Source organism: Sorex araneus, chromosome 3 (genome assembly GCF_027595985.1).
Source record: "Sorex araneus isolate mSorAra2 chromosome 3, mSorAra2.pri, whole genome shotgun sequence".
Classification (NCBI taxonomy): Eukaryota; Metazoa; Chordata; class Mammalia; order Eulipotyphla; family Soricidae; genus Sorex; species Sorex araneus.
The window spans coordinates 170,713,894-170,723,963 of record NC_073304.1 but is presented as its reverse complement, the minus strand read 5'-3'; the positions used below and the strand labels follow the sequence as shown (position 1 = coordinate 170,723,963).

At 48.6% G+C, this 10,070-nt stretch overlaps 1 protein-coding gene across 1 annotated transcript in view; it reads right to left on the bottom strand.

Moving 5' to 3' along the window:
- Positions 1-1,223: 1,223 nt before the first annotated feature.
- Positions 1,224-10,070, bottom strand: part of ARCN1 (archain 1) — a 30,415-nt gene continuing 21,568 nt past the window's right edge. The window contains exons 8-10 of the mRNA XM_004604729.2: positions 9,786-9,894; positions 3,584-3,788; positions 1,224-3,066 (exon numbers count right to left, since the gene is read on the bottom strand). Coding sequence (XP_004604786.1) covers positions 2,977-3,066; positions 3,584-3,788; positions 9,786-9,894 — 404 coding nt within the window. The 3' untranslated portion in view covers positions 1,224-2,976. The remainder of the gene's footprint in view (positions 3,067-3,583; positions 3,789-9,785; positions 9,895-10,070) is intronic.

Genomic DNA, 10,070 nt, shown 5'->3' with positions numbered 1-10,070 from the left:
CTCGAGTTGGGAACGACAGTGCCTGACAGACATTTTTCAGAAAACAACTACTGAGGGGTTAGGGTTCTGCCTCCTCCCTGTGGGAATCAGCCCAGGAACTACAGCCTCGACTCCATGCTGCAGCAGATCCAATGATTTTGTTCGTCTCCCTCACTAGAAGCCAAGGAATGGCACTTGAGCTGCGGAGGCTGAGGAAGGGCTTCGGGTCTCTGGTTGCTTCTTCCACTTGAGTTAGTCTCTGAGCCAAAGAACACTTCAGTCACGCAAGAGTGGATATTTTCTGTTTCTCTTAAGATTCAACTGTGGAGTTTTCAACTCAATTAAAACTTGGTGATTTTCGATAGTCTTCCCAGTGAAATGGGGGGGGGGGGGAAATGTCTGAAGGAATTAACAACTTGGACGGAATTAACAACTCCCAGGGCGTCCATTACTCATCGCTGGATCATTTACTTCTTATCACTGTTTGTCTAACGGGGAAGAGGAGCCAAGATATGAAGCCTCATTTTTTCCTGCCTCTACAACAGCTACTGACAGTAAACCCCCAAGGACTGGAGTACCCCATTCGGAACAGCATCCAACTCGAAAGTTACACTGCCCGGAGACATATGTGCATGAACGAAGATGTAATGAGGTACTTACCCAAAACATGGGAAAGAAAACAAATACTCAGAGATAATTTTCTCTTAAAAAAACTAATCATTAAATTGTCATCTTAGCTCCCATTACATTATCCTGAAACAGCCAGCAGATACCGAAGTATGCGGTGAGTCTAATAAACACTCATTTTATGGGGGATCAGGGATGGCTCCAAAACAGAGAATCTGCCTGATGGACAGGAAGCAAGTTTTTCTGGGGGAGGATGGGAACATGGGGGAGGTGTCAGGGTTTGGGTCACACCTGGTGGTGCTCGGGGGCTACTCCTGGCTCTGTATTCAGGAGTTGCTTCCAAAGGGCCTTGGGGGGACCATGTGATGCTGGGATTGAACCGGGGTCGGTGCACGCAAGGCAAATCCATAACGCCTGTTATTCTCTCTTTCGCCTAAGACCAAGGGCTTGGTCCTCACCATTGCCCCACATGCCAAGTAGGATCTCATTACCTTTTTCCTTCTTCTCTGCCCTGTTCTGTAAGTGCTGCAAGTAGCAACCAAAAATGGCATGTGAACCCCCAAATCAAGTGTGCAAACTTCAGCCACCCTAACACAAAGAGAGCGGGGGGATGAATACTCATTTTATAATACTCTTTATTTGATTAAAGAATTTGCCTTCTCTGTGTACACTGGAATGTTCTATTCCCTATGTATTTTACAGGGTTACAAAACCTCTCTCGTTTTAAATATTACCCCAAAAGTAATTTCAGAAAAAGTTTTTTTGTTTTATTTTTTTGTGAAACTAAACTTGACTTTTAAAAAATCATATGGACAAGCAACTCTCAAACAAAACTGGATTAATAAGATTTCTTGCCTGCTTCACTACGTGACAGATTTTTTGTCCCCATCCCCTTCCTCAGAAACCTCACGTGGACACCAAGCTGGAGAGAACTCTTCTGATGCAGTAACGGGAAAGGAAAGGCCTAGAGTTTCTTTGGCAAACAATCCCACCCGTGGCCATGTGTGACTGCTGTACTCTAGGACAAGGCACCCTCTGCAGCAGGGCCAGATGTTTGGGCACCCTCAAACAGCTGCACGTGGAGGGCACGGACTCATCTGCCCTTCCTGGCAGCACTGGCTCCACAGCATCGGGCTGGCCAGTGAGGGTCTCCTTTTCACTGGACACACAGGGCTGAGAAACTGTCAGCACAAGATAACATACATCGGGAAAGGCTTCGGGCAGGAAAAGGGAGGACTTGGGCAACAGGAGCAGACAGGCTGGAAGGAAACCAAGAACTGACCAGTGACCCCTGGAGACCGATATTCAGCTGCCTCTTGAGATGCCAAAACCCTGAGGGTGGAGATGGGAGTTTTCTCGATAGCTGAGAGCCCACGACTGGCAGACACGCGGAGCACTGTCCCCGAGTTCCTCACCTCCCTGCTAGAAAGGAAAGGCCTGCCCACAGCCCCAGCCTGGAGGACAGTCACGCTGAATTCGAGGGGCGTGGGTGGGCGACAAGGACAAGGACAACGGACGAGCCATGACTTTGCTTTAGCTTAAGTACTCACTCGTGGAGTACCCGCAGTGGACAAGATTACCTGTGGCTGAAAGACAAGTCCTGACTGGACAGAACACTCTCCTCTCAGCCGTCTTGGGGAGGGGGAGGCCCTAGGGGCTACCCTGTGACACCTGGACGCTTCAAGTGACACCAGCAGGTCCACAGTACTGGTCTAGACTGGAGGGAGCCGGGACGCAGATCAACTTGGCACAGGGGGCTGGTGGGAGGAGTGACTGAATGGAAGGAAAGGCCATAGACATCCTTAGCCCTGAACTTGAAGGTCCCGTGGCCCTTACACCTGCCTTGTTCCCAAATTGCGAATGGACTAAGGGAAGTGGCTCTAGGAGTGCCAAACACATATGAAGCCTCCGGACAGAGGGGCCCGATGCTTGATTCAATGCTTAGGAAGAAAAATGAAAAGGAATATGAAAGATTAAAAAAGTTTCTGTGGAGAAAACTTAAAACAAGAAAGAAGTAGGAAATGTCAATTTAGGGATTAAAATAAAGGAGCAACTTAGGCGAAGGCAGAGAAGGTAGATTAAGTGGGGGCACTCTCCAAAGGCCGCGCTTTCCTGCCAGCCAGGAAAATCTGCCAAAGAAATCAGCAGCCTTTCCCACATGCTTGGGTCATTTCTTTGCCAATGAATGTCTCTGTGACACCAGAACACTGACGGTGAGGTTGAGGGTCCTTGCGCGCAGAGAATCGTGCATCGTGTCGGGGAAAAAAAGGGTCTCCAATGGCTTGTAGATTTGGAAAAAAACTCTTCAGCCACTGCTGGCTTCTTCTTTATTAATTTCAAAATTTTCCTTTTCGTTTCCTCTTCTTGGGATTACAGGATTTCGTACTTATCCACTAGGAAGGTGGTCTCTGTGGAAAACCTGACGGGGCTGCTGCCATCTACCTGGGTCACTTTGGTAACCTGGGGAAACAAACCGAGATGTGTGAACCTCTGGGGTGCCCTCGACTTCTCTCCCCAGGCACCCCACCCTGCTACCCCACCCTGCCTGACAGATGAGGCACGAGACATAGAACGGCAGTGAATGAGGTAGCATGCGATTCATGACATCCTATGCAGAAGACCACTTAGCCCCCAATCATTGAGTCAGCTGATTTCATGAAAATGAAATCAAGTTTCATTTTTTGATGCTGCACCCATGGTTCTAGGTTAATGGCAGAGGTGGCAGGGCTTGAACCCGGCATGTCAGCCAGGTGAGCTATCTCTCTGGCCTCCACAGGTACTTCCATATGCAGTCCTCACTATACTCAATTTCTCTGACTAATCAAGGGAAAACCGAGGGCAGCGGGAGATGAAATTCACCAAGACCACAGAAGGAGTCAGCCATGCCATCTTCAGGGGACCCGAAGACGTGCTTTGCTATGGACCCAACTACCTGCTCTAGGGCGTCCCACACACGGTGTCTGTGAGAACGGGCTACCTGTATGTTGCAGTAATTCTTTTTGGAGATGAAGGAGACTTGGACAGGGAAGAAGTCATTGGGCTGCCCAGCGATGCTGAACTCGAGGCTGCCGCTCTTATTCTTGGCATCAATCACTGGCAGGCACCACTCCAAGGTGTTTCGCCGACTGTCGTGTCGATACTCGCCATCAATCTCACCAATCACAGGCGCACCAACACCAGATCTGTCAGGAAAAATGTCTTGTCAGGCGAGCTGCCCACAGTGAGAGCCCTATCAAGGAGGCCCAGTCTCAAGAGACCCTCAAAAAAAGGTTCCCTACTCGTTTTATGGTTTTATTTGGGGGCCACACCCAGTGAAGCTAAGGGGTTACTTCTGGCTCGGCAGTCATGAATTGCTCCTGCCGGCATTCAGGGAACTCTATTGGATGCCAGAGATCGAACCCGGGCCGGCTGTGTGCAGAGCAAGCACCCTCCCCACTGTACTATACCTCTAGCCCCAACTTTCTCTTCGCTTTTTTTGTGCCATGCCACATAGAGGTCAGGGCTTCCTCCAGGCCTATGCTTAGGCCCACTCCTGGCAGGCTCAGGGGATCATACCCAGCCCTGCGGTGTGCCAGGTTAAGTGCCCTGCCCACTGGTCCATCTCTCCGGCCTGTCCCTAACTTTGAGGATGAAACAAAGTCCGACCACCTTAGCTCAAGGTTACAGCCATTCCTCTGTAGGTACGCATGTGTGCGCTGATACATCGCGGGCACAAGTGCCCATGGGATGCTCCAACTTGCAGATTAGATCTAGGGCTAGCAGGGGACACAACCTCATGAATCTGGATATATTTCCAAAATTTCTTTTTCTTTTTTTTTCTTTTTGGGTCACACCCAGCGATGCTCAGGGGTTACTCCTGGTTCTGCACTCAGGAATTACTCCTGGCAGTGCTTGGGGGACCATATGGAATGCCGGGGATCGAACCTGGGTCGGCCGCATGCAAGGCAAACACCCTACCAGCTGTGCTATCGCTCCGGCCCTATTTCCAAATTTCTGAATCACTAATCTAATGCCCTACCATGAAGGAAAATTTTTTTTTTTTGCTTTTTTTTGGGTCACACCCAGTGATACTCAGGGGTTACTCCTGGCTTTGCACTCAGGAATTACTCCTGGCAGTGCTTGGGGGACCATATGGGATGCCGGGGATCGAACCCGGGTCGGCCTCGTACAAGGCAAATGCCCTACCCGCTGTGCTATCGCTCCGGCCCCATACCACGAAGGAAATTTTAAACTTTTATTTTTATTATTTATTTTTGGTTTAGGAGTCAGATTCAGTGGTGCTCAGGGCTTCCTCCTAGCTCTGGGATTATTCCTGACAGAGCTAGGGAGATTATATGGGGTGCCAGAGATCAAACCCAGATTGGCTACATGCAAGGCAAGTTCCTTACACACTGTATTATATCTCAGGTCTTTCCGTTCCCCTGGTTGTTGGGACATAGATGGTTTTTGGGGTTTCCAAATGATTCTGCACTTCGGGATGATGGAGCACTCCTGGAGGGCTCTGGAAGCTCCATGGGATGCTGTAGGTGGAACCCGGTCAGCCGAATGCAAGGCCCACTGCACTATCACTCCAGCCCACAAAATCTTTTCTTTTTTTTTTTATTTTTCAGCGGCCATACCTAAGTACTCAGTGCAGGTGGATTTGGGGTACCATCCCCACAGTGACTGGAAGACACTAGGGCCATACACAGCAGAAGATATCATAAGAGTTGAGTCCTCAGCCCTTCAAGGAGAAATTTTAAGCAATTGCAGCACAGATGACAACCCGGGGGAAAGGTGGTCACCGGGGAAAAAGCTTGAACTACCACTCTGTGGGCATTCTGGCGAATTTGACCTCTACGAGGATGTTCTCCAAAGACTTTAAGGCCAGGGACGTGCAGAAGTAGCAGAGCACATGCCCCTGGGTTTGACCCGGGGCGTGGCAAGGCCCCAAGTACTGCTGGAAGAGGCCTTGGGGCCCGTGAGACACGGGCCAAACAGTGGCAGGAGAGGCCTCCACGCAGACAAAAACAAAGCGATTTTAGCACGCTTCCGAAATTACTGTAGGTTAGCCCGTGAGTCTATGTAATTCACAATGCAGGAAGTGAAGCTTTTATTGTTTAAGTGAAAGCAACACTGCCTGGGAAACAGAGGATGCCAGGAGAAGGAGACACATAGTACAAGCAGGCTAGTGAGGCTGTACTTCATAGTACAAACAGGGCTAGTGAGGCTGTACTTCATAGTACAGGCAGGCTAGTGAGGCTGTACTTCATAGTACAAGCAGGGCCAGTGAGGCTGTACTTCATAGTACAGGCAGGCTAGTGAGGCTGTACTTCATAGTACAAACAGGGCCAGTGAGGCTGTACTTCGCACCCCACACACGGCTGGCAGCCAGTGTCACCTACTCCTACACAGTCTAAATTTACCATAGTTTAATTCACTAGTGGCATTCCATGTTCTTGTCAGAGGCAGAGTAAACAGGGAGACAAAGAAAACTCCAAGGCTGGTGCAGCACAATTAACCCTGTGTATCACTCGGGCGGCTCTGCCACATCTGCTTCTGTACAACTGCATTTTTTTTTTTGAGCTACCCACCCAGTGCTGCTCAGGGGTTACTCCTCTCCCTGTGCTCAGGTACTTGTGGTGCTGCTTAGGGGACCGTATGGGATGCCAGAGACTGTACCGTGTGCAAGGCAAGTGCCCTACCCACTGTACTATTGCTCTGACCCCCAATCCCTATCTTTAATTTTGATCAGATCAGTTCTAGATAACGGGGTAAAATGTCTAAGGGTCTCTTCTGGAGACTGTTGTGAAATCTCAACTACGACACAGGAAACCACCATAACCACAATTATAGGGCAGACTGAAAGCCCCAAAAATTGTGGCAACCTAAAAATAGTCTAGTCAAATAAATCTTGACAAAACCAAACCCACACCAGCCACCAAAGTCAGCCACCAAGTCCAAGCATGTAATGGCTTAAGGCAGCGACCTCTTTGGAAACAGTATCGGGTGTGGAGTGCAAGATGGCTCAGGCGAGGTTCTGGAGGGATAGTACAGCGGGCAGAGCGTTTGCCTTGCATGCAGCCAATCTGGGTTCAATCCCAGGCATCCCATATGGTCCCTCAAGCACCGCCAGAAGTAATCCCTGAACATTGCTGGGCATGACCAGGACCTTCCTCTTGGTAACAAAGTACCATGCGTGTTCCTTCTGGGTGATGGGGTCACTCCCAGTGTGCTGCACAGGAACAGTGGGTGACAGGGATGGAACCTGCCCCCATCAGGAACAGCCTTTGAGCCATCTCTCTGCTCAGCCATCTTCTTTCCTTCTATTTTTGGGCCATACCCAGTGGTAGTAGGGGGGTACTCCTGGCTCTGTGCTCAGGGATCACAACTAAAGGGCTTGGAAAACCGTTTGGGATGCCAGGGATAGAACCCAGGTTGGCTGCCTGCAAGGCAAGCTGCTGTGCTATAGCTTTGGCATTTTGTTTTTTTTGAGTACCTGTAGTGTTCAGGGAACCAAAAGTCCACATTCCTTTTGTTTGCTTGTTTTTGGTGGTGCCAGGGATTGAACCGGGGCTTTATACATGCCACTCAAGGCAGTGCTTTACCACTGATCTACATCCCAGCCCCGGCACTTTTGTTTGTTTTGTTTTTTGGGGGGAGGTCACACTCAGGGGTGCCCAGGGGGCCATATGCAGTGCCAGGAACAGAACCTACTCTTTCTCTAATCCTCCTCAGCACTTTTTTTTTTTAAAGAAATGAAAATAAAAATGACTAAAGCAGGACCCGAAAAATGGCTCCTGAGCACTGCTGGGAACAAGGGTCCCCAGCACTATTGGGTGTGCCCCCTGAAACAAAAATGAGATGGGGGGCCGGAGCGATAGCACAGCGGGTAGGGCGTTTGCCTTGCACTCGGCCGACCCGGGTTCGATCCCCGGCATCCCATATGGTCCCCCAAGCACTGCCAGGAGTAATTCCTGAGTGCAAAGCCAGGAATAACCCCTGAGCATCACTGGGTGTGACCCAAAAAGCAAAAAAAAAAAAAAAAAAAAAAGAGATGGGCCAGAGACATAGTATAGCAGGTAGGGTGCTTGCCTTGCAGCAGTCAGTCTGGATTTGATTCTTGGCATTCCATAAAGTCCCCTGAGCACCACCAGGAATAATTCCTGAATGCAGAGTGAGGAGTAACCTGAGCATCGCCGGGTGTGGCCCCAAAACCAAGCAAACAAAAAACAAGGGATGATTAAAGTGGATGTGACACGGCCTAAATTTATAAAAAAAACAAAACTGAATTTGTGTCATTTCTCTACAGTAATATCTAAGTTAAAGAGAGCCTAAGGAAAAATTTAAGGGGCCAGAGAAAAATAGTATAGTGGGTAAGGCACTTGCCTTACATGCACTCAACCTGGTTCAATCCCCAGCATCCCATATGGTCCCTCAAGCAATGCCAGGAATTACTGCTGAGCACTGCCACATATGACACCAAGACAAAATTAAAACAAAAAAAGAATACATTTAAGGCTGGAGAGCTGAAACAGTGAGGTTCAGATCCTTAGTCACACCTGGTGTCCCATTGTGCTTGGAGCCAGGTGAGCACTCCACCTCCAAAATTTCAAACAAAATTTCAAACAAAAACTTATTCGAACTTTTTTGAGGCAATACCCAGTGGTGTTCAGGGCTTACTCAAGGTTCTGTGCTCAGGGATCCTCCTACTGGGTTTTGGGGGGAACAAATGTGGTGCCAGGATCGAATCCAAGTGCAAGTGCAAAGCTACTAAAGTTTTGGGGGGCAGATGGACATTTTCATTATCTCAAATGTGATATTAAATCTCACCAAATGGTATAATTGAAATATATGTAGCTGATTATATGTTACTTGGGTCAATAAAACTTTAGAAGATTTATTGAAATGATGTATTTTGTTCCAGATATAGTTTGCTTGAGAATAAATTCCAATTTTTAGCAGAAAGTTTAGAGAACAAGTGAAAAATAAAATTTATGTCCGACAAACTTGCTAAAGCAATGGTACAGCACATAAGGTGCTTACCTTCTATGCGACCGACCCAAGTTTGAATCCCAGCACCCCACTTGGTTCCCTGCGCATTGCCAGGAATGATTTTTTTCTTTTCTGGCTTTTTGGGTCACACCTGGGGCAATGCTCAGGGGTTACTCCTGGCTGCACTCAGGAATTAAATGCCCTACCTGCTGTACTATCACTCCAGCCTCCAGGAATGACTTCTGTGCACAGTAAGGAAAGTCCTGAGCACATCAGTGTATGGCATCCCCCAGCACCCCTGCCCCTCACCCACTGCAAAAAAAAAAAAAAAAAAAAAAAAAACCCTTGCAAAATAGTTTGTCAAGTAGCTCCTCCTCCTGGACATCTTCATTATTACAGGAACTAAGAAAATGGCCAGAGCTATAGTACACACAGCTTTGCACATGGCACACCCAGGTTGGGTCCCGGGACCCCACATGGTCCCCTGAGCATTGCCAAGAGTGATTTCCTTCTTTCCCCCACCACGCCCCTGCTCAGCCTGTGCCACTCACACAGCTTTCTCTGCTAAGAGTGATTTCTGAGCACAGAGCCAGGAGTAAGCCCCAAGAGTGGCCAGGTGTGGGCCCAACAAACAAAAGAGGAACTAAGAAACATCAGAAAAGAATCTGAGGTACAGAGCTCACTGCATCTTGTTCTTCGCTTTTGGAGGGGGAGTGCTCAGGAGTCACTCCTGGCTCTGCCTCGGAAATTATTCCTGATGGTGCTCAGGAGATCATCTGAGACACTGGAGATGGAACCCAGGTCTGCTGCATACAAGGCAAGTGTCCTACTCACTGTACTACCACTCGGGCCGCCTCGCTGAATTTTGACAACTGGATGCAACCCTAGCATGCACCATCACAATCACAATTACGGGACATTTCCATCATCGCCCCAATGCTCCCCTGTGTCCCTCTGAAGTCACATACATTCTCCTTTCTACCTGGTTTCTGCTCCAAGAGCAGCATTTCCAGAATGTCACAGAAGTGTCACATCCAGTGACAGTTACTCTAGATACAGACGACTCCTATCACAAGTCTTCGAATTAAGCAATTATTATAGAAAGACATTTAGAGCAGCAGACTAAGAGCCGCCTCCAAATGAACCTGCAAAATAAGTTCCAGAGGCCCAACAGGGAAAACGCATGAGACGGGAACACCACTTACGGGAGCGGTATGGTGATGACCACATCATTCAGCTCTAAATTCTCTTCTTGCAGCTCATACTCTATGTTGACATCACAGCCATTTCCGCTCTCTGAGGGCCAGCAATTAACTGAGGAAAAAGTGAAGCGGGCAGATCAGAATATGGGCAGCAGAAGCGCAGGCAACCAATCACGCTGCGGACCTGAAACATTCTAATATAAACTATTAAGAATGAATTACAGGGGCTGGAGCCATAGCATAGCAGGTAGGGCGTTTGCCTTGCACACGGCTGATCCGGGTTCGATT